We start from the raw sequence: 24066 nt of genomic DNA, 5'->3' as shown, positions 1-24066 counted from the left end.
TGAAATCCTGGTGGGGACTGAGCATGATAGTGGGACAGGAGGAGAATCAAGGGAAATAGAGGAAAGAGCTGGGAGGAAAAGGGCATTTATAGAGGTCTAGATAAAGACATGAACATATGCAAGAAAAAAATCTTAAGATCGTTAGACATACTTTTAATCTCTTGTTTTCTGAAGAGTTTTGGAAATCAAATCTCATGGTAACTATACTTGGCTCTGTCCCTGTCTCTACTGAAGTGAGTGTGCCATCTGACGTTTTTTATTACATTGTATATCTGTCCAATAATTTGATGCCTCCTTTAGTTTAAAAGTGAACATATTTTATTGGTGAAGATGTTTTACTTATACATGTTCTAGTTAATTCCTTTATAGATGAAGGGAACGTCTAAGTATTTCTAAAGATAATCTTGTGTAGCCTTGGCAAAAATTTGCTGTATTAAATTTTAACTGCATCAAGCACAAAGAAGCTTCAAAAAGTTCACGGAAAAATGGATTAAAAGATAATGGAATTTTTCCATGGGCTTTTGTAGGCCTCCTCGTATTTGCAACACATATAAATACATATGTAGAAAGAGCCTATGCCAAACCTATATATACTTACTTTTATAGTCTCATTTGCTTTTCCACCTCTGAGTGTCTTTCTGCGTATCCACTTTGTAGATTATTGTTTTCATTGTTATTTCAGGATTGTGTATACGCTAGTTTTTACCTTTAACTTTTGTATCCTCCTCCCAATGTTTTCTCTGCCCTGATCATTTTGTGCTGACCTCCCTTAATGTGCGTGGCCTCAACCTGAAGTGAGCCCATCTCTACCTTTTTGTCAGGGATTTTCCCGACCTTCCCTTCCCAACCCTGTAACCTTAAAAGAATGTTACTTTCTGTGTGTAAATCTCTTCTGGACTGGTCTCATATAATATTTGGGGGATTAAGAAATTGTGGAAAATGTAATTAAAAGGTAATGGAATTTGACCACCAACATCTTGAAGTCCTCTTCTTTTTAAAAAAAATCATTTTATTGGGGGCTCTTATAGTTCTTATCAGAATGCATCCATCCATCCATTGTGTCAAGCACATTTATACATATATTGCCATCCTCATTTTCAAAACATTTTCTTTCTACTTGAGCCTTTGGTATCAGCTCATTTCCCTCTCTTGCTGTCCTCCCTCCCTCATGAACCTTTGATAATTTATAATTTTTTTTCATGTCTTACACTGACGGCTGTCTCCCTTCACCACTTTTCTGTTGTTCGTCCCCCTGAAGTCCTCTTCTTTTTTTCCCCCCCCTCTTCTTATAGCTGCCTTTTGGCGATTGACTGCTGCCTCTCAACATGCTGTTTCACCATTTTAAAATTTCTTGTATTTTAAGCGGGGTGTTATTCCCTCTCATATCTTTGAATTTTTCTCGTGTTTTTCCTGTTTTTGATTGTAATTTTATACCATTGTGATCTGGGAAGATGCTTCGCAGTATTTCAGTATTTTTAAATTAATGGAGGCTTACTTTGTGCCCTGGTCTATTCTGGAGAATGTTCTAGGTATGCTTGGGAATAATGTAGATTGTGTTATTGTTTGATCTTGTGTTCTCTGTAGGTCTGTGTAGTCTAATTGGTTGATTGTGTTCTATAGATCTTCTGAGTCTTGGTTGAGTTTCTTTCTAGTTGTTCTGTCTTTCATTGACAGTGGTGTATTAAAATCTTCTATTATTATTATCCATCTTTTCACTTCTATTACAGTTTTATGTATGAGTTTTGGAGTTCTTTCATTGGGAATTTTTGTTATGGTTATGTCCTCTTGTTAGATTGACCCTTTAATCATTGTGTAATATCTTTCCTTATCTCTTTTCCCTTCAAAACTTATTTTATCAGATATTGGTATGACACCCCTGCCCGTTTTTTGTTTGCTGTATGCTTAATATGTTTTTCTATCCTTTGATTTTTTTAGTATGTTTTTATGTTTGTGTCTAACATGTGTCTTTTATAGAAGGCATATTGATGAATTCTGTTATTTTTTACAATTTTATTAGCACTTCATCCACGTGTCATAGAATTCTATAATTCAAGCATATCAAGAAGAGTGGTACAATTATCACCATGTTCAATTCTAGAACATATTTTTCTGCCTTGTACTCACTGTTATTAATTTACTTTTTTTTCGAATTGTGGCAAAAATGTACACAACAAAACATTCTCCAATTTCACAACTTCTTCATGTGTAATTCAGTGCCATGGATTATACTCTTCATGTTGTATAATTATTACTGATATCCTTTCCCGAATTATTCCACCATAGTTAACAGAAACCTAATGCCCCTCAAACAACAACCATTGGTCAATTTTCTTTTAGTAGTTTTCTTGTTATAATGTTCACATATCATACACTTCCATGGTTAAATTGCTTGTAAAAAGAGTTGTGTATACATCCTCACAGTTGCTTCTAGCTCCAACCCTCCAGTTCTGTTTTCTTATATAGTCTACTCTTCTCTGTCTCTTGACTGGTATGTTTAATCCATTTATATGCAGTGTAATCGTTGAAAGCTACAAATTTCTCACCCTCATCTTGCTGTTTTGTTTTAGGAGTATTGGTGATTTTTTTATTCCGTGTGATTTTATTCCGTATTGTTTTCTTGAGTTTTTCAAGAGTTTTGTCGGATGTTTTTCTTGTTTTTGTCTATGATTACCTTGGTGTTGTCTCTTTTTACTCTCATCTTTCTTAATATGTTGAAGGACCCTAAATATAATAAAAACTTTTAAATATCGAGTAGTCTCGATATTATTTCATCCTCTGGAAGGTTTTATTTTCCTATGTTTTGGTTACTTGGTGGCTCTGCTTTGCTCTTATTATTTGCTTGTGATTTGAAGTTGGGTGTTATCTTTCAGACATTGTGGTGTTATTGTATTAATCTGTTGTTTATATTTTGCTTCATTCTTTAAAAAAAATTATACCCGGAGAAGACAATGGTGTGCTACTCCAGTCACTGGTTTGGTAGCACTGGGGTGCTCACCTCCTGTCTCAAGCTCAAGTTGACAGGCGGTGAGAGTTGGAGTTTGAACAGAAGTCTCTGATGTGGGCAAGGTGACAAGTGTGGGAGATATGGCCGAGTAGTGTGGCTCTGCCTGATGGGGAAAAAAGTGGAAGGGGAGAGGAATGAATGGAAAGTGAGAGAGGAGAAGAAAGAAATTGAAAGGCAAAAAGCAAACAAGTATATAGCAAGAGTGTCACATGGCTCTGGCCGAAGCGTGGCACCTGCTCTGCAGGTAATGTGCTGCGTGGAACCGCGGGCGAGGGGCAGGGATTTGGACTGGCCACCAGAAGCATTGGTGCAGGGCTGTGGTTACTGGGAGGTTGTGCAGCATAAATGGGGAGGAAAACCTCTGATTGGAGACCACTTGTTTGGGTGTAGGTGTAGTTGATGGATCTAGTTATACGGTTCCTAACTCAGTCAGAATACTGCTGGCCACAATTCAAAATGGCTGTGCTGCCCGGGGCCACTTGATTCTAGCTTTTATGTGTCTTTGTGTGGTGGTTTTGCTCGATTGCTCCTTCTAGTTAATATTTGATTTTTTAAAAATCCTTTCCTTCGAACTTCGAGGTTCCAGTATTTCTACCCACATCTGTTTCATTTGCTTTCTTCAGTTTCTGTTGTAGAGAATCTGGGTTGTATATCTGCTAGTCAACTATCTTTGATTGACCTTGTGCATTCTAATTTAATGTTGAAAACAAAATGATAGATTGAAGGAGATACCAAAATATCTTCGATATTCTATGGAAAGTAGCCTGTGCCATAGAACTTCTGTGATGATGGAAATGTTTTGTTTATGTGTTTTCTGGTCCTGTAATCCCTAGCTAGATACAATTTATGAACAAATGAAATGTGCCTAGTGTGATTGAGGAATTTAAATTGAAATGTTCTTGTGTTTTAATGAATTTACATTTAAATTTAAACAAACAGTTGTGGGTAGTGGCTGCCATACTAGACAGTGTAGATAAACGGTCTAAATTAAGTTTTTAAATGTTTAGGTTTATTTACATTCCCAATAGTGAAAGCTCCGCCACTTCCTTTTATACCAGATTCTAAAGGCAATTCTCCTATACATTTAATAAGTTCTTATTTTCTTGGCTTTCTTGAGTGGCAGTCCATATTGTGATGTAAAACAAGTAGCTGTGAGTCATAGTAACCTTTTATGAAGATAATTCAAAATTCCCTCAACCTAACACTACCCAAGTACTGTCTTCTGGCATTCATCTTTGTGTGGACGGCATTTCTTAGTCCTTATTTGCTCATTTTCCTGATAAACTCATAGTCCTTTGCTAATAGTCCTTAGAAACTCATTTTCATTTGGGTCAATCAGCATGTTCCTAAGATTGGCTAGTGTGAACTTCAACAGCAAGAGGGAGAAGATAGTCATACATGTGTTTTGTTCAAGCTCTTGAATGGTAGGTTTAAGTGGAAGAATTTAAGCATTAAGAGTTGTCGCCTGCGGACAGATGTGAATGGAATGGTAGAAGTAATAACGCTCTAGCTGAATTACATCGGAATGTCTTTTCAATGGTTGTGGAGCCATATTTTTAAAAAGACTGATGATTATGTGGATGAGTTGTTCTGGTAGGTTTAGATTTTATGTCTTGGATTCATCAATATGGTGTGTTTTAGAAAGCAGTGACTAACAGTGCTGAGAAGGCTGCTGTTGCAAAGGATTGTAGAATCTATGCAGGTGCCGAGCCTTGAAAAAATATTTCCTGTATTTATAGACTGTAGTTTTTCAAATATATGTGTGAGGTGATATAGTTCTATTCAAAAACCTTACTTGAATTTTCAGCAACTTTTCTACTATATCTTTTCCCAAGTGGTACTAAAATTTCAATATCTATAATTTCAGGCCTTGTGAAATTTAATGACCTCAAAAAGTAATACTATTAAAAAAGGTTGAAAGGCAGTTTTGTAAGTTCTTCTATTTAGCTCAACGCGCCCTCTAGTGGAAAAGTTCTCATATCACTTTATGTTTGCTTTCTCATCTTTCCTTTATAAAGTGAGATTAATGTTGACATCTTAGCTTTGTTTTCCACAGTGATTACTTTTAAGATTGAGATATCTTTAATATCCAAGTAAATATGACATTTTAGGTGATAATAGGATTCTAAAACATTATGGGTGAGGTAGTTAGTTTATTGTGCCAACCTGGTTGATAAACACATGTGGGGTTAATTGAAGGGCGGAGGGATAAACGGCTCAGTAAGCCTCGTTTTTCGAGTTCTCGGGTCTCTTGCTTTCTGATGGTTGGACCAGGGTGCAGCTGCCTTAGCCAGTTCCCGCTTTAGCTGGCAAGGCTCACGTCATGCAAGACATCCCTGAGGAGAAGCCACATGGACCTACCCCGATGCAGCCCTGGGTGCTGGAGCAGCCGTGTGGAGACCCCTGCCAGCACTGAGATGTTTATACATTCACTGACTCAGCTTTCCTCCTGCAGGCGGCATCATTGCTTCTGTTTTGTGAGCTGGAGGACTTTGTGGATGTTGGACGTATAGGTTAATGTTGGACTTGTGGGCTTGGGCAGCACTGGGTTGGGATGTTTTCTTGATGTACACTTAACCTTTATATAAATCTCTCTTATACATGAGTTTCTGTGGATTTGTTCCTCTAAAGTACCCAGACTGACACAATGGGTGTAGGTGAGTAGGAGTTAGTTAAGTGTAAAAGTAGATGAAGTGACCCTTAAGCCAAGAATAAAAGGATAGGGAGTATCAACCAGATGTGAGGATGAGGGGAAATGTTCCCTGAGAGGGAACAGAATGCAGGACAGGACAAAAAAGACTACAAAGTAGGATTAAAACAAATGAAAACCCAACGGCACTGAGTCTGTTCTGACTCAGAGCAACCCCGTAGGACATAGTAGGACTGCTCCCTAATGCTTATGAAGCTACAAATCTTTTTGGGAAGAGATAGCCTCATCGTTTTTTCCTGGTCTGCTGCTGGTGAATTCAAACTGCTGACCTTGAGGTTAGCAGCCCAGTGTGTAACCATTATGCCACCAGGGGTCCTTACAAACTATGATTGAAAAAACTTCACTGCCATTGAGTTGATTCTGACAGAGTAGTGCTGCCCCTGTGGTTTCTTTCTTTTTTTTTTTTTTTTGCCCCTGGGGTTTCTAAGACTAAATCTTTGTGGGAGTAAAAAGCCTCATCTTTCTTCCAAGGAGTGGCTAGTGGTTTCAGAACTGCTGGCCTTGAAATTAGCAGCCCAGCATGCATAATCCCCTACACCACCAAGACTTCTACAAAGCTGGACAGAGTATGTTAAAAAGGGTTTTGATTCTTTTTTCAAAGCCCTATGTCTTAATATTGTTAGAATTTCCTTCCATAATAGTTTAGCTTAATTTTCTTTTCTTCATCTCTTCTTTGTTTCTACATTAGTATTTTGGAAGGAAGTTGGGAGAGGCTGTACTACTACCAGATTCATTTTTTCAAAATAGTGGAGATATAGTGTTAGTTGTAGTTATGTTGATTCTGACCAATGGCAATCTAATATGTATGGATATTTTATGGCCTGTAAGCTTAAGGATTCTGTAATTGTATCCAAACTCATTTTGCTGAAATTTTTATATCATTAGGGATACTTTTTCTCAAAAACTTTTGACTTTATATGAAGTTAATCTGAGAATGAATTTATAATAAACATCGTATATAACTTGAAACTAACAAAACATAAGAACATTTGTGCTGTATATAAGTTTGAAATGTCATAGAAAATTGCAGTCACAGTAGGTAAGTGGTAAAACATTATTTTAGAGATATTTGTTGAGAACTTTGAAAATTATTCTAAATGCTGTTGAGAAGCAAAATAATATTGAAATTAGAGTAGAAGATAAACTATAATTCCTATTTATTAGCAATGTCCATGTAAAGTAAATGTTTTGTGAACATATTTGGTGCTGCTAACTCATTTGGCCATACTTAAAATTCATTTGAGATGTTGCTTCTTCTGATGAACTTCCCTTGACTTTTTAGATACAGACCGGGGGTTAGAGGTATGAGAAAGCATGTTCAGGCATGCAGACATGAAGAATGTGGCACCACTGGGGAATTTAAATGTTCATGTGCTCATTTTAACTGATAGAGATTTCAATCTTGTAGCTGAGATGGTTGTTGTTTTTTATCGGCACAACTCAGTCTTGCAGGCAGTAAGTAGTGTTAAAGGCAATATTCAGTTTACTTTTGTTTGATGTGCTAAGCATGAGAACTTTATAAAGACATAGTATTAGTGCATAGCATATTAAATACATTTATAACAGCAGGTTACAGGATTAAAAACTTCATAATATTTTATGAAAATTACCATCTTTATAACTGAATAAGGTAGACGTTGTTTCCTTCTTTCTAAGAGGAACATTTGTTATTTTGAAGAAGCATTTATTCTTAAATCTCATATTGTACTGAAAAATCCCTCAAACTCACTATCATCAAGTTTATTTTGACTCATAGCAACTCTGTAGGACAGGGTAGAACTGCCCCTGTGGATTTCTGAGACTGTAACTCTTTATGGGGCCACTAAACCTCTTCTTTCTACCAAATAGCAGCTGGTGGTTTCCCCTTGCTGACCTTGAGGTTAGCAATCTGACTGTTAACCCACATGTTGTACTAGGGAAGCAATTTATAAATATGGTTAGTGTTTTTCTCTGTAGAAAACTTGAAACTTTAAATTCCTTAAAAATTTTATATGTAACAATTAAGACACATAATGACATATGGATTTAGGGTAAATTGTAATTTACTTGTGAAGAAAATATATAGCTGGGCTCTTAAGTTATTTGCTCACTGTAAACATCGTCTTCCTTCTCTGTAGGATTCTAAGCTGCCTTCCTCAGTTCGTAGTACGCTGTTGGAACTGTTTGGTCAAATAGAAAGAGAATTTGAGAATCTCTATATTGAAAACTTAGAATGTAAGTATCTCATCTGAATTTGCTTTCATAATTTTTCACTTATTTATTGAAACCTATGAGAGTGAAATTTGTGGGTAGATGTGCAGCTATTGTGTTAGTGTTCTGCTCTGCTGTTATAAGGCTAGAGGCTTGAAAGAACATTCCACCCCAAAAAGCTCTGCTATCCGATTGGGTGACAGCAGAGTACAGAGGCAATGACATGCGCTTTAAAGCATGGTCGATTTGTGGGCAGGTCAGGGCTCAGATTCATTCATTCCTTTAGCTTTGTGCCCTTGGACTGGTTATTTATCCCCACTGAGTGTTTCCTTATTTCTGTAATATGGATAGCAACATTGAATTTGCAGATTTGTAACATTGACCCGAAACACACAAAGTAATCAGTAGCATTAGCTTCATGTCCCTTCCCATCCCAGTCTCTTTGCTCATTCAACTCTTTATCCCCAATGGCCTTCTTTTTTATCCTTCTCTCTTGTGTTCTCCTGTAATACCTAATATTTTTGATAACTTCACTTGAATTCTAAATCTTGGTTTATAGAATCCTCACTTGTTGCTTATGTGAGCCATATCCTAAAGTTGTTGTTAGGTGCCATTGAGCCTGTTCCAACCCAAAGCATCCCCTATGCACAGTGGAATGAATGATTGCATGGTCTTGTGCCATCCTCACACTCACTGCGTCCAGTATATCAAGGGCCTCTTTAGCTACATCTTATTTATATGTTTCCCCCCACTCCCAATTGCAGTATCCTCAGCTAGACTGTAAATATATGATTGAATTTCAGACAGTATCTGAGTTATATTTTTAAATGCAAATACTAAAATATAAAGGAAACAGATTGTATTGAAGTTCAGGGCCACCCCCTGTACCCCCCTGCACTCCCAGCTTGGAAACTTTGAGAACGTAATATCTAACAGAATATAGAAAGAGCTTTTCTTTTTGGAATATTACCATACTCATTCTTTCTTTGGTTTTCATATTTTAGTAATAAATTCTATTTCATTCCTAATTTTTCAGATTAGAATATAACCCCAAGTTGTGTTTGTCTTTTTTATACTTGCTAGGGATTTTGTTTTTTGAGAATCATGATCTTATTTAGTAGATATGATTCATGTTTTTATTTAGACAACACTAAGATATAACATTGTATATGCTCAAGTCTTAGAAGTAGTGAATATATTAAAGCATAGAATATATATTTTGTAATTAACTTAGAAAAAAAAAACCCTTTTTTTATCCTTAGTACGTAGAGAAATCGATACCCTTAATGAACGGTTAGCCGCTGAAGGACAAGCAATTGATGGGGCAGAACTGAGTAAGGGCCAACTCAAAACAAAAGGTAAGGCTGAGTGCTCATAAAAGGGTTAGCTCATAAATGATGTCCTGAGGACATTTGGAAGTGAATTTGCTCTTTGTAATCAGGTGTGGGCCTAGAAGAGTACGAAGCCATTGTCTGTTTGTCACCTTGGGCAAACGAACTTTTCTGGGTTTCACATTTTTCCCCAGTGTGAATGAGAGGTTGGATTTGCTATCTCAGGCTTGTTCCAACTTTGAAATACTGTGATTCTTTAATTGTATGATTGTGTTTGATTGTCAACTCTTTGTCTCTACAGCCAGTCATAGTACCAGTCAGCTTTCTCAGAAATTGAAGACTACTTACAAAGCTTCCACTAGCAAGGTATGCAAGACACTAACCCTTGGTTCCACGTCAGTATTTACTCTTGAACCAATCATGTGGTATTTAAGATGTGTAGATGTGTACTTTAAGTTGCATATTTTTCAATTAGAAATGTGTAACAGAAAAAGGTAAAATATCTTGCTTTTAGTAAAAATTTATTTTAAAAAGGAATTGCATAGATATGTTAAATAAACACATTATATAGACACTAAACACTAACCTGCCCTAATGTTTATCAAAACCAATACATTATACATTAGTAAATAATATCTTTAGAGAAAAAAAGTCTTTTCTGTTGTTAATTTGCTTGACATAAAGGCTCTGCATTTGGAAAAGCAAATGAATGTGTATAAAGCAAGGGAAATATATTCTGCGTTGTAGCTACATTTCAGCTCCCTATGTCTCTCGATTTCTCAGTATGATTACGAAATGAAGACCTGTCTCTGAGGCAAACAGGGTCATTCTTGGTATTTTGCTTTCTCTTAAAATGCTTTGTTTTTGTGTTCTTAAAGTAGCAAGGCTTTAAGTGTATATGTGATGGAGTGTGATTGGGAAATAATATTTTGAGATGATCCTTATATACACCTCTGGAGGATTTAGTAGTCACAAAAGATTACCACTTAACTTTTTGGATGAATGTACATTGTTTTTGTTAAATGTGAAAGAGAAGGTTGATAATTGCATTGAAATCAGCTGTGATGTATAAATTGCTCTTGCTAACATCCTTCCTACCCCAATTTGTTACCTTGAAATTAAAGTTATTTAGGATGACATCTACAGTGAGAGTAACTGTGATTAGTAGGACAAATACAGTCTTTGCCTGTTTCTGTTTATTTGACAGTCTGTGATAATAATTTCCTTTTCTTTTTTACTGTGAATGTTGCTGGTATTTTCTACTATTTACTTTTTTGGATAAGCTCTAAAATTGAAGTTGCAAATTACTGTGATTTTTTTTCTTTGTCTTGTAATATTATAATTTAATTTACACTTACTAGTTTAAGAAATTTCAATAAATTAACATGAGAAATTTTTTCAAAATTAAGTATGATTATATTTTTTCCTCACTTAACTCCTCCTTCCCCGCTGATACATTGCTTACTTTGGGAGTTGCAGTTCTATGTATACCATGTATGGTCCTAAAATTCTAGATTTTAAACTTCATTGGTTATTTCTAAAGTAGAAGAGGATTCATGACTTTCCCTCCCTCAGAGCCATGAGAGGCAAGTGGCATGTGTGGTGAGATAGTGGGGAATCAAGGGTACATTCAGTGAACCTACAAGATGTCTTCCTCCTTGGGTGGCTAATGACATATTCCCTAATGCCTTATTGGGAGGGAGATTAGACAATCTAACATGCAAATCACTTCAAATAATTTTGTGAAAATATTCACAAAGTAATATTTTAATAAACATTCCATGTCTTTCATGGTGAGAAAAGTCCCTTGAGTAAAAAATATCTTAGCGTGTATTTTGATTAAAGTGACAGATGAGGATGACAGGAGTAAGCCCCATTTGCTGCTTCCTTCAGCTACTTTTCTGCCATGAATGGTTTTCCTACATCTTTCAGTCTGTGCTTGGGCCTCTGTGTAATCTTGACTAAGTACTGTTTCTAAGAGCAAATGATTTAGGTTGACAGGTGATCAGAGTATATAGATATTTTACAAACAACCTATTAGGTGAATTGGTATAACATCCATAAACAGCACATTTTTTTTTCTTTTGGCCTCTGAATGCAATCAAAGAATGTGATTGAAGAGAATTCTCATAGCAATTGAAAGACCTTTTTCTGTTCTTATGTTATAAATCGACTAGGTAAGCAATTTGACTTAAGTAGTGTATTTCATATAATAATAATAATAATATATTACGAATATATTAAGCAATTTGACTTAAGTAGTGTATTTCATATAATAATAATAATATATTAGGAATGGTGAGATACTTGGAAAATGAAGTTTGCCATAACTTAGTTACGGCGAAGAGTTCTGCGTCTTCTTGCAGATGTCATACTCTTAGTATCTCCATGGCACTTTATGCCAGCACAAGCACCTTTTTCACCTGTCAAGGTGTAATTTGAAGGATTGAATCCTAAGATATTGAAAAAGAAACCAAAAAGATAATAATGGGTTTGAATAAGTCCTTTTAGATTTAAACTAGGTCAGATGGAACCTCTTTCTATTACACCCATCATCCTGTCTCAGTCACTCAGTGTGTCAGCAGGATAATTTGATGCACATACCCGGATTGATGTAACAGTGGCTTATACTTTAATTTGCTTATACTAAGAGAGCATTGATAACTTTCCGCTGCTTTCCTTAATCAGTGTTTAAGCTATATAGTAACCACCGGTTTTTCTTATTTCCACTTGATTTTACAGTTCCATTATTTTGAATAACCTACATTATTCTGATTTACTCAAAAGCTAGGAAGTCATTGTTGTATCTGAGAACAATTTTAAAGAAAAACTCTGGAGACATTTTTTGTTTAGAGTCTTTCTCACTTGTTTTTTTCTTGTAAGAGAAAATCAGAATTGGCTGTTGTGTATACCATGCTACAAGACAATACCTTTACTGTTGTACGCATCACATCACGTGTATTGTTTTCATGTCTGTCTGCTGTTAGACTGTAAGCTTCTTAAAGGCAAGGAATCCTCGTTTTCTTCTTTGTGTCTCCTGCTTCTAGTACCGTGTGCTTGGCACCCAACAAGTCTTCAATAAATGACTTTGAACCAACCTTTTCATTTGTTAGCAGTGTCGTCTTTTTGATTCCTTTCTCAGGGATTTTCTCCCTCTTGATAATAATGTGGTTGTTGTAAACGATCAAATTAAAAAAAGAGAGAGAAAGTCCCCTAGTAGTATAAATAATTTTTGTTAGTAGTTTGGGGGTGCATCTTCCTTAATTTTTTCTTTTTGAACTGGCTAGCTAGCTAATTAGCTAACCCCAGAGGTTGGAGCTTTTGTTTATTTGAATTTGTGGAAGAATAACTGAAAACACCAAAATAAATTTTTATTCAGAATTAACAATGCTCTGAATAACATCAAAGGGGATCGAGGGGAGGCCTCTGAAATTTTCCTAAGGACTTTTAAGGCATTGTGTGTGATATCTGCAGAATGAATCTACCACATTTCCATTCTGCTTACACTTGGCTTGTGTCCATTGAATGTTTTAAATACTCTTATCATGACTTACACGCTTTTCTCCAAGACCCCCTCCCCCCCCCTTTTAAAAATCTTCATAGAATCACTTCAGTGTATTGCTTAAAAATATACCTTCATTTTACTATTTTGCTAGATTGTTTCCAGCTTTAAGACTACAACATCCAGGGCCATCTGCCAGCTTGTGAAGGAGTATATTGGTCACAGGGACGGAATCTGGGATGTGAGTGTTGCCAGGACACAGCCAGTGGTGCTGGGAACTGCATCTGCTGGTAAATTTTGAAAAGACTCTTAAGATAGAGAAAAACTAATTACGCTAGCTTATTGGGAAACAGTTGCTCAGAAACTGGTTACAACTTCAGACTTTTCAGTTGTCAGTAATAGAATGAGCCCTGTAGCAATAGTTGGATTGAATTAGTTACTTAAACAAGTTAGATTTTTTTGAGTAATCAGCAGTGCTTATTACTTAAGACCGTGAAGGTTACCTTACTTACTACAGCTGAGTGTGATATTAAATATCACAGTAACCTTAAATATCCAAGTACCGAAATAGTTGTTCTGCCTGGATTTAATTTGTTTCAAAGAATTGGTATTTTAACATGGACAATATGAGATGGAATATTTATTAAATGAATTAGATTTTTTTCCCCCTGATTGACTTTCTTGATATTCATATCTCCCGCTCTTGGGAGGTCAACATATTGATGCCGAACTTAGTGTGGACACCAGTGCTGCGGAGCATATTACAGCCCAGAACTCCTGACTTCAGCTGTAGCCCACCGAGTAGCTGGGACTTCTGCTGGCGCATGCCTGGCAGAAGAGTATTTTTTGATAGGAGTATTTCAAATGACTTTTTCCCCCCAGGAGATCTGGTGGTGTAGTGTTTTATGCATTTAGCTACTAACTGCAAGGCCAGTGGTTCGAACCCACCAGCTGCTTTGTGGGAGAAAGATGAGGCAGTCTATTCCTGTACAGACTTGGGAACTTAAAGGGGCAGTTCTACTCTGTCGTTGGTGTAGGGTCACTGTGAGCCACAGTTGTTTCGATGGCAGTGAGTTTGGTTTTTTTGAGTGAAGCACAACTGTAGGAAAACATGTCATCTGAGGAGTTTAGCCAGAAAGGAAGACTGGACTCTGCTAGAGGGTTTACCTCTAGGTCCTAGAAAAAAGCGGTGGTAGAGACCCTTTTCTTATTAAAGATACTTTATCCCAGTTACCTAAGGTGCCACAAATTGATACCCCTTCAGGTAAAAATTGCTAACGTTAAAAATGGTGATTGCTTGTTGAAAATAATTCTCCTAGTTTGTCAGAAGTTACTTCTTGGATCCTGCTTTTTAAAATGGATGTAGAAAATGGTAAATTAGTTAGTGCTCTGAAGAAAGTGTGCTCTTTCTTTTGCTGCTTCTCTCATTTGAAATTATGCTCATATGCAAGTGTCCCAGGTTACTTGGAAATTATGCTAAACAATGAGCGAACAGGGCCCTTTTCACATATTTCTGAAATTCCATTTGGATAATTGGCATTTATTGCTCATATTTTCCTTAAAAAATTAATAAATTTTTAAAAATTGTGCCTATAAGAGGACAGGCCTAAAGGAATATTACTACCTGACTAGTATGTTTTTGGATTGGGATGGTGTTAATTTGACTTAAGTACCCTACGATGTCTTAACAAGTTTAATGCAGCAACACAATGATGAAGTCATATAAGTGACCGCTATAGTGTAAGCCTGGAGCATGAAGTTCATATAATAACGAGTTACAGAATCTTGTTCCCATGTCTGTATTTGCCGATTATGTGATGTTGGAAAAGTCTCCACATTCTCAGGTCTTTTTGGAAACGTTATTATCTTTGGTTGTTTGAATTACAAAGTAGTATCAATTTGTAGAGGAGCCCTGGTGGAGCAGTGGTTAAGTGCTTGGCTGCAAACTTATTAGAGATCTGTGGTTTGAACCCACCAGCCGTTCTGAAGGAGAACAATGTGGCGGCCTGTTCCATAAAGATCACCACCTTGGAAAGCCTATGGTGCACTTCAACTCTGTCCTACAAAGGCCACTTGCTATCAGTTGGAATAGACTCAGTCCACAGTAGTGGGTTTATTTGTTTTATGTTGTAAGAGATATTACTGATAGTTTAACCTCCTATCTTTAGAAAACTTGTTCTTTTCTGTAAAAGACGTTGCAATTGGTCATGGTTAAATGGCTACTTTTTAAAAAACTTCTACTTTCCAGATCACACGGCTTTGCTGTGGAGCATAGAAACAGGAAAGTGCCTTGTCAGATATTCAGGCCATGTTGGATCAGGTAAGCATGGACACGAACACTTTCTTTTCTTTTTTTTTTTTAACATTTTATTAGGGGCTCATACAACTGTTATCGCAGTCCATACACACATCGATTGTGTAAAGCGCCTTTGTACATCATTCTCAAAACATTTTCTCTCCACTTAAACCCCCACATTACGTCCTCATTTTTCCCCTCCCTCCCTGCTCCCCCCTCCCTCATGAGCCCTTGATAGTTTATAAATGGGTATTTTGTCATATCTTGCCCTGCCCGACGTCTCCCTTCACCCACTTCTCGGCTGTCTGTCCCCAGGGAGGAGGTCACATATAGTTCCTTGCAATCGGCTCCCCAGAACACTTTAGTTTCATATGTCATGTCCAACTGTGATTTGCTTTTAGAAGTTTGCTTTATAAAATCAACCTAATTGCCTGATTGAAAGCTTTATTATTTTGGCTGTTGGTGGGCAGTCTGATGATATATCTACAGGGCAACATAAATTGTAACTTAAGCTTACAGATTTTATAAAGGGAAAATAACTTGATTCTTTAAACAAGGCACAAATAATATGAGGGAGTACCCCCCCCCCCGCCCAAACTGGAATTTTTTTTCAAAGCTATGTATTTAAATTGTTTTACAAAACAACTCTTCCAAGTACTCTCCATTACACTTACTACCTTTGTCAAATCTGCGATTCCATTCTTGGAAACATTTTTTCAAACCCATTGGTTTGGATGGCTGACAGCACCTCCCTCTTTTTTCCCTTTATCTCTTCAACATTCCCAAATCACTGACCTTTCATGTCCCTCTAAATTTGCGGAAACAAAAAGAAGTTGCGTGGAGAGAGTTCAGGTGAGTAAGGTGCATGAGGCAAGAGAGGTGTGTTTTTTGCCAAGAATTGCCACACTGAGATAGCTGTATGAGCAGGTGCACTGCTGTGGTGGCAAAACCAGTCCCCCATTTGCCACTTTTACACTATCTTTTCAAAATTTTTAAATAGAAAGCTTCATTAATAGTCTGACCTGGTGGAACCAACTCCAAGTGTATTATGAGTCAACATTTTCATCTGTTTGGGAAGTTGACAAATGTCCAAAGTGAGGTTTGTCATCAATCGACATTTCACCGTTTTTGAAACGAGAAAACCACCTATACACTTGAGTTTTTCCCATAGCGCTGTTCTTGTAAGCTGTGTTCAGTATCAGCAATTTCTGTGGCATTTTTCCCCAAGCAGGAAACAGATTTCATAGCCGCACGCTGTTCTCTTAAATCGGCCATCACAGAAGACAAGGTTCGAGTGAAACTGCTTTCATGAAAAAAGTCACTGTGACCAGAGAGAACTTTCCCAGTTGACGCCACTGAGTGCACTAACACAGAGAGTTGTTTGATATTTGCCTAGTGGGAAAAATGTATATGATGAAAGCTGTGCTCTGCCCAGCACAATCCCAGTTTTTTGGGGGTACCCCCTCTTATTAACCTAAAGTGTATCAGTTTATGAAGCCATTTTTAGGAAAATTTGAAATTGAACTATGTAGTGAGCATTTACACAGAAAATTGGCTTCTCATTTAATACTTTCTAGTGTTATAAATCTTTACTCTGTCATTACCTGTTTTTCTGCAGGATAGTGTCAATGTTACTACAGTATTGCCTGTAATTATTCACGACAAGGCTTGGAAACTATATATAATAGGTGCTCAAAATGCAACCAAAGTTTGTTAAACCAGCGACTAATTGCATTTTGTTTCTTCATCTCCAGTGTACACTTTAAAAACAAAAAAATTAAAGGCATATCCACAGTTTGAAAATTTAAAAATAAGTCTTTTCCTTCATCTCTTCTTACTGTTTTTTACTGCACAAAAGTCAACCACTTTGAACTTTATTTTATATTAACTTTAAGATTATTTTCCTTTCGTTCTCATTTTTTCTGAGTGACATCTGATTAAATTATTTCCTAATTTTTAAATTTTAGAAATAACTCTTATTAAGGAAAATGAAGATTTACCTCACTTGTCAATATATATTTCTTTCTTCTTATCACCCTCAAAATGCTTTATCATAATTTCTACTTAAATGAGAATTCAGACTTTACTTAATTCTGACTGGATCAATATTTTTCAGTTGCCCATGTCCTCTCCTTATTTGATTGCTATTTTTCATTTTCTCTCGAGTGACTAAGTCCCCTCCCACACTTAATTAGTTTTTTTTCATTTGTCTGGATTTATATAGGCTCCTAAGAACTAAAATCACGACCATTGAGTCTATGCTGACTAATAGTGACCCTAGAGGATAGGGTAGAATTGCCCCTGTGAGTTTCTGAGACTCTTAACTGTTAATGGGAGTAGAAAGTCCTGTCTTTTCCCTGTGGAGTGGCTGGTGGTTTTGAACTGCTCCCTTGCAGATTGTAGCCCAACTCGTAACCAATACATCACCAGGGCTTTCTATATGTATACTAAATTCCTATTTAAACTCTGCCAAATAGGCAAAATTATGTAGTTTGATCAGATTCAGCCAAGAGTGCATTTGTTTTTTTATATTCCTGGTTCCTCTCCTGGAGTTCTCCATCTTTCTCTGCTTGGATTTGGTAGGTAGGCCTTTGAACAGCATCGCCCTGGAAGTTTCCCTGTGGTATCAAATTAGGGAGTCTCTTTACCTTTCCCTTGTACTAAGTACTCCCCCCACCCCCTTTCTTCAAGGAAGCATATTTCTCAATAGCTTCCTTATGAAAGACGACTTGGAGGTAAAAATTTAGTGACCTTGAATGGTTGTAAAATACATTTTAGCCTTCTACTTGATTGATCATTGGGCTGGGTATGTTTTTCTACATGAGGAATGCTTTTGAAAAATGTGAAATTATAACTCTGTCTTATCTGTACAGCTTCTAGAACTGATATTAATAAAGCTAATGCTCTTTTGAATCCTGATCCTTTACAGGTGATCACTTGTTTCCTTTTGAAGCTTTTAGAACTTTTATACTTTCCTATGGATTTAAAAAAATAATGTATTTTGTTGGACATTCAGTGAGACTTTTTAGTCTAGCAATGCATGCCATGAGTTCTGGAAAATATGTGTCAATTTTAAAACACCTTTCCCCTCTTTTTTTGATTGCTTTGGAACTCATATTAGTAGGATGAGCCCAATGATGAAGTGCTCAGGTGCTAACGGAAAGGTTTGTGGTCTGAACCCACCAACCACAATACAAGGAGAAAGAGATGGCCGACTGATTCCATAGGCCTGCAGTCTTGGAAGCTCAATAGGATAGTTCTGCATTGTCCAAAAGATTCACTGAGTCAGAATCAATTTGAAGGCAATAGTGGATTTTTCTTTCTTTGTTTCTCTCTTTTTTTTTCTAATTCTCTGAAAGTTCTTTTAGTTCATAACATCCCACACAAGCTTATTTCTTCAACTTGTTAAGAACGTGAACCTGTCTTCTGGGGGTGAAGAAGTGACGATAATGGGGAAAATAGGAGTGCTAGCTGGAAATGTAGCTGCTTTTTATACAGACATACAACTCTTCCTGTGTTTAAGCCCATTACCATATTGCTGGCTTCAGTAATATTTTAAGACTTTTAGGATTTTATTATTTGTAAACTTTTTATTTGCAGTGTAACACTGTCTTTGTGTTCTCCAGAGAAATAGAACCACTAAGACACACATATGTGCGCACAGACTCAATGCACAATCACACGAAGGTGATTGAAAAAGTATTGATACTAGGTTCCAGTTCATAAATGTATAGATTTATTCCAAATCACACCTGTGTCAACGTGTCTCTGTCTGCAGACAAGTCCTCTCAGTAATACACTTGTCTTAGTCTTGTTCGGATGCCTTCACAAAATAGGATACCATTTCGAATCAGAAAATCATAAGATTTTGTTATGCTTGGAATGACACAATCAAGAAGATAGCATTTTCTTTTTCTGAGGAATGGCATTTTTATTGCCACAATGGACCTTGTAAGATCTATCTTACAATGCTAGAGTTCACATAGAATTTTGCAAGACAATGATGTATTCATAGCAAATACTTTTTTCCCCCAACAAGACAAGCAGCAGCTACACACATGGACTTCTCTAGATGGTATCAAATTGACCACCTCTGTGGGAAGAGACAATGGAGAAGTTGAAATCAGCCTCTGAAACGAGACCAAGGGCTGCCTGTGGAACAGGCCACAAATTTTTCATATGTAAGTTAAGGTCGAAGCTGAGGAAAATGAAAACAAGTCCACGAGAGTCAAACACAACCTTGAATATTGAAGTGGTGTATTGACAGCTGCTAGCGGTCCAGGCAATTTAGCGGAGGACTTGGAATAAGGGATATCATTGCTGATCCCAACTGGATCGTTGCTGAGAGCACAGAATGCCAGAAACAGTTTGCTGCTGTTGTCAGGTGCCATTGAGTTGGCTTTGCCCCATACCGACCCTGTGCACAGCAGAACGAAACGTGCACGGTTCTGGGCCATCCTCGCCACTGTTCTTATGCGTGACTTCACTGATGCAGCCGCTGTGTCCGTCCATCTAGTTGAGGGCCTTGCTCTTTCTCACCGCCCTTCCACTTTCCCAAACATGATGTCCCTTTCCAGGGACTGGTCGCTCCTGATATGTCCAAAGATCGTAAGAGAAGTCTTGCCATCTTTGCCTCTTTGGAGCACTCTGGCCTCACTTCTTCAGATACAGATACATATCGGGTTGTCCTTTTCAGCAGTCCATGGTACTTTGAATATTCTTCTCCAGCACCGCAATTGAAATGTATTTATTCTTCTATGGTCTTCCTTATTCAGTGTCCAACTTTCTTGTGCAAAAGAAAGATGTTTGCATGTGTTTATGGACTGTGAAAAGGCACGCAACTGTGTAGATCATAAACTATGACTAGCCTTGAGAAAAACGGGAATTCCCGATCACATTATGGTGCACATGTGGACCTTGTACATGGGTAAGAAGCAGTTGTGTGAACTGCACAAGGGCATACTGCATGGTTTGAAAACAGGAAAGGTGTACACCAGGGTTGTATCCTCTCACCGTACTTGTTCAATTTGTATGCTGAATAAATATTCAGAGAAGCCAAAGTCTGTGCTGAACAATGTGGATCCGGATTGGAGGAAGCCTTTTTAACAAGTTGTGATATGCAGATGATACAACCTTGCTTTTTGGAAATGGGGAAAACTTGAAGGGCTTTGTGACGAAGATCAAGGATTGATCTAATCCACAAACAGTAGTTGTAATCCATAAAAAAGACCAACATCCTCATAACTAGACCAGTAGATAACATTATCATAAATGGAGAAAACATTGAATTTGTCAAGGATCTTGTCTTTATTTCATTGGATCAACAAGTCTCCTAGAAGCAGCTGTCAAGAGATCAAATGACACACTGTATTGGGTAAATCTGCTGCGTGAGACCTATTTAAAGTGCTGAAAAGCAAGGATGTTACTTTGAGGACTAAAGCGGGCCTGACCAAAGCTATGGTATTTTCAATTGCCTTATATGCAAGTTGGACATTGAATAAAGAAGACCAAAGAAGCATCAAGGTGTTTAAATTATGTTGCTGGCAAAGAATATTGAAAGTACCACGGACTGCCAAAAGAACAAACAAATCTGTCCTGGACGAAGTACAGCCAGAATGCTCCGTAGAGGCAAGGATGGTGAGACGTGTTCTCAAGGGCTTTGGACATGTCAGAGACCAGTCTCTGGAGAAAAGAACATCATGCTTGGTAAAGTAGAAGGGCAGCAAAAAGGAGAACCCTCGACAAGATGGATTGACGTGGTGGCTGAAATAGACTTAGCCATAAGAATGTTTTTGAGGAGGGTCAGGACAGGGCAGTGTTGTGCTCTTTTACGCATGACGTCTCTGAACGGTGTACTTGATGGCACCCAGCAGCAGCAAGAAGCAAGGCTGAGGAAACTTTGGGTTACTTACTGTTGATGGAGAACCAGGAGAGAACAGCCACTAAAAGAAGATGACGTACATGAAGTAGAGGATAGACAGAAAGGAAGGAACCCCTCAGTGAGATCGGTTTGCACAGTATCCTCAAAAGTGGGCTGAACCACATCAGATCGTGGAGATGGTGTAGGAGGCGCCAACGTTTTGGTTCAGTACTTATCAGATTCCTGTGAGCAGCTAAGCACGAAACAACCTCCTGAGAGTGCTGCACAGTGCCAGGCTGCCTCTATTGCTTTCTGCTCGGGTCCTGTGCCCTTGCATGGAATGAGCACATCTCCTGAGCGGCAAAAACAGCCAGATCGTAGGGCCTCACTTCAGTGCTTCCTCTTTAGGATCTCTTGGCTGCCCTGGTTGCTACTTGATGCATTTAACAATAACAACAGCAACAAGAAAAATTGTAGACAGCTTTTATAAACTGATCCTAGAAAGAGGTGTAAAATTAGTTTGATAGAAACTTCTTCAAAGCAGAAAGTCTCACCCTATTCTGAAACCTAATATTTTTTTTCCCTTACTGGCTTTCCTTAATAGTTGAAGTTTCAGTCTTTTTGTGTCTGCTCCATCAGTCACTGTTATCCTTCTGGTTTTCTAGCTTCCAATATTGTTGTCTCTCATCTCATTGTTTGATTCTTTTTCTTCTTCTTTTTGTACTTCTTCCTGGTTATGTGTCTTTTACTTTTGGATTTGGTGGTGCTGTGTGTTAGAGGGGTTTGAAGAGAGAGAGAGAAGATAAAGAGCCCCCCCACCCCCCACGCCCCGCCTTTTTCCTTGCCACTAAGTTTATCTTTCTTGCTTATTCTATTCGGAAATCCTGTCCTCTTTTTTGCTTTTTTCTCTTGAGGCAGTATTCTGATAATATAATTAGGGTTAATTAAACTAAAGAGAGTGGTGAATCCATTGTGATTTCTAGTCAGTATAATTCACTAATGAGATAGCAATGAGTTTTTCTCCTTTTGGACCCTTTAAATAAATACCCAGTTATTGATTATCCCCTTTTTTTATAGAAAGTGAGGCCTGTGAGATGGAGCATTTACTGCTGCTGGGCTCTTTAAAAATAGATTATTGGTGAAGGAAGTTGTTTACTTTGGTTCTCTTTAAAATTCAATTCACATTTTTATTGAAGTTATACATTCACATAGCTTAAAATGCCAATCTCTTTAAAGCTGGTTATGAATAATGGCAGCATCTGGTATCTCTCACTTCTTTTCTGCTCCTGTTCATTATGAATCATATTAGCCAAATTTTGACTATTACTGCCACGTCTTAAAAATGCGGTAGATGTTTATGTCACTGCTACTTAATTTTTCTCTTTTTGTTTCCTTTCAAAATCCCTTTCTGTGCCATGTCAGAAACAGGCATGCTTTTTGGGTCCATCCCCCGATATTATTGTGTTAATTTTATTAAGATCATTGATTGATTTTCATTTCATTAAATCCGCATAAACTTTCAGGATGGTACTTCTGTGTTTGGCACTCTAGGCAACTCCCAGGTTACTAACAAAATTGGTTCCCAATTGTATTTTGAAGTTGAGTTAGTTCGCACAGGTGCATATGGTTCTTATTCAGTCTTATTTGACTGCAAGAAAGAAGCCCCCTTGATACGGTGGCTAAGTGCTCAGCGGCTCTCCAGAAGGTCATTGGTTTGAACCCACCAGCTGCTCTGCAGGAGACCAATGTGAGAATGTGCTTGTGTAGAGTTACAACCTGGCTAACTGCAATGTGGGGCAGTGTCCTATAGGGTCGCTGTGAGTCAGAATTGACTTTGTGGCAGTGAGTTTGGCTTTTATGTTTAGCATAAGAAAATGCTTGAAATCTTTTAATTGATTGAAAAGCTGCACATGCATCAAGCAAAGGTGATCGTAATGAAGAATTTGTGGTAAGAAGGGGTTGGATCAATTGTTTCAAAGTGAAGGCAGATTTATATAGAACATTTCAAAGGGCCGTAAGAGTTGTCCTTCAGTTGGATGGACATCCTTAACATGGGATTGCTTGTTTTCTTCGTGAGATTGGGGACATTAATAATGTTTATCTCATAGAGTTATCTTGAAATCTAAATGAAATAATGCATGTCGATCTGGTGTAATGTTTCCCAGAGTGGGTGATCATGTCCCCTTGGGGTGCTGGAACAAGTTAACAGAGCTGTAAAAGCAGATAACTACACTTTATCCTGGATTATGGGCTACTGTACATAAGTTTTTAATTGCCAAGTGGTGCTGAGTAGTTTTTCTTAAAGGGCATTGGCAGGCCAAACCAGTTGGGGAACCATGATCTGGTACAAAAGAGGCACTTAATATCTAAGTTGGAATCGACTTGTTGGCAGCTGGCTTTGAGTAACTGTCAGTGTTTGTAGTGGTAGTTTGCTTTTGGTGTTGTTTATTGTGTATTTTTTATTTAAGATGGCTGCATATTGCCACCAGCTCTCCCCATAGTCATCTACAGTCTTAATGCTTAGCATTTTTATTAGCATCTTAGAAAATATTCTAATGACATCACTAACTTATTCAGGCTTGAGAGAAGTTCCTTTATACTCTGTAAGCAACTTTAATTTTCTTTATATGTTATAGAACTGAGGGTTAGCCTTTCCCAGAGGGATTTGGAATTAAGTGCTTCATCAAAGGTGGATGCTGTGTATGGGAACTACAGACTACCAGACAATGGTGGCTTTCAAACCATTAAAAGATCTATCATTTACTTAACAAAACTCTGTAGGTAAGAAAAAACAGGCTCAGAACTGATTGAGCAACTGTGCACTGTCATCAATGCTTCACCGCTGAGCACATTGGTTTCTGTTCTTACCCTGATTTTTTTAAATTAAATACTTTTATTAGGGGCTCATACATCTCTTACCACAATCCACACAATCATCCATCGTGTCAAGCACATTTGTACACATGCTGCCATCGTCATTTTCAAAGCATTTTCTTTCTACTTGGGCCCTTGATATCAGCTCCTCATTTTGCTCCCTCTCCCCCTTATGAACTCTTGATAAGTTATAGAGTATTATTGTCATATCTTACATCATCCTTTGTTGCCCTTCACCCACTTTTCTGTTGTTTGTTCCCCTGGGAGGAGGTTATATGTTGATTCTTGTGATCGATTCC

General features: G+C 37.6%; 1 protein-coding gene across 4 annotated transcripts in view; it reads left to right on the top strand.

Annotated features, from left to right (window-relative positions):
- Positions 1 to 24066, top strand: part of WDR37 (WD repeat domain 37) — an 89086-nt gene that overhangs the window by 20322 nt on the left and 44698 nt on the right. For all 4 annotated transcript variants that reach the window (XM_045289811.1, XM_045289808.1, XM_045289809.1 and 1 more), the window contains exons 3-7: positions 7832 to 7928; positions 9167 to 9262; positions 9537 to 9601; positions 12892 to 13027; positions 14986 to 15057. In XM_045289811.1, the coding sequence (XP_045145746.1) occupies positions 7832 to 7928; positions 9167 to 9262; positions 9537 to 9601; positions 12892 to 13027; positions 14986 to 15057 (466 nt within the window). The remainder of the gene's footprint in view (positions 1 to 7831; positions 7929 to 9166; positions 9263 to 9536; positions 9602 to 12891; positions 13028 to 14985; positions 15058 to 24066) is intronic.

This window comes from Echinops telfairi, unplaced genomic scaffold, assembly GCF_000313985.2.
Source record: "Echinops telfairi isolate 266 unplaced genomic scaffold, ASM31398v2 ScPeMD7_31;HRSCAF=116, whole genome shotgun sequence".
Taxonomy (NCBI): Eukaryota; Metazoa; Chordata; class Mammalia; order Afrosoricida; family Tenrecidae; genus Echinops; species Echinops telfairi.
The sequence above is the reverse complement of the archived record's forward strand: the minus strand, read 5'-3'. Positions and strand labels throughout refer to the sequence as shown.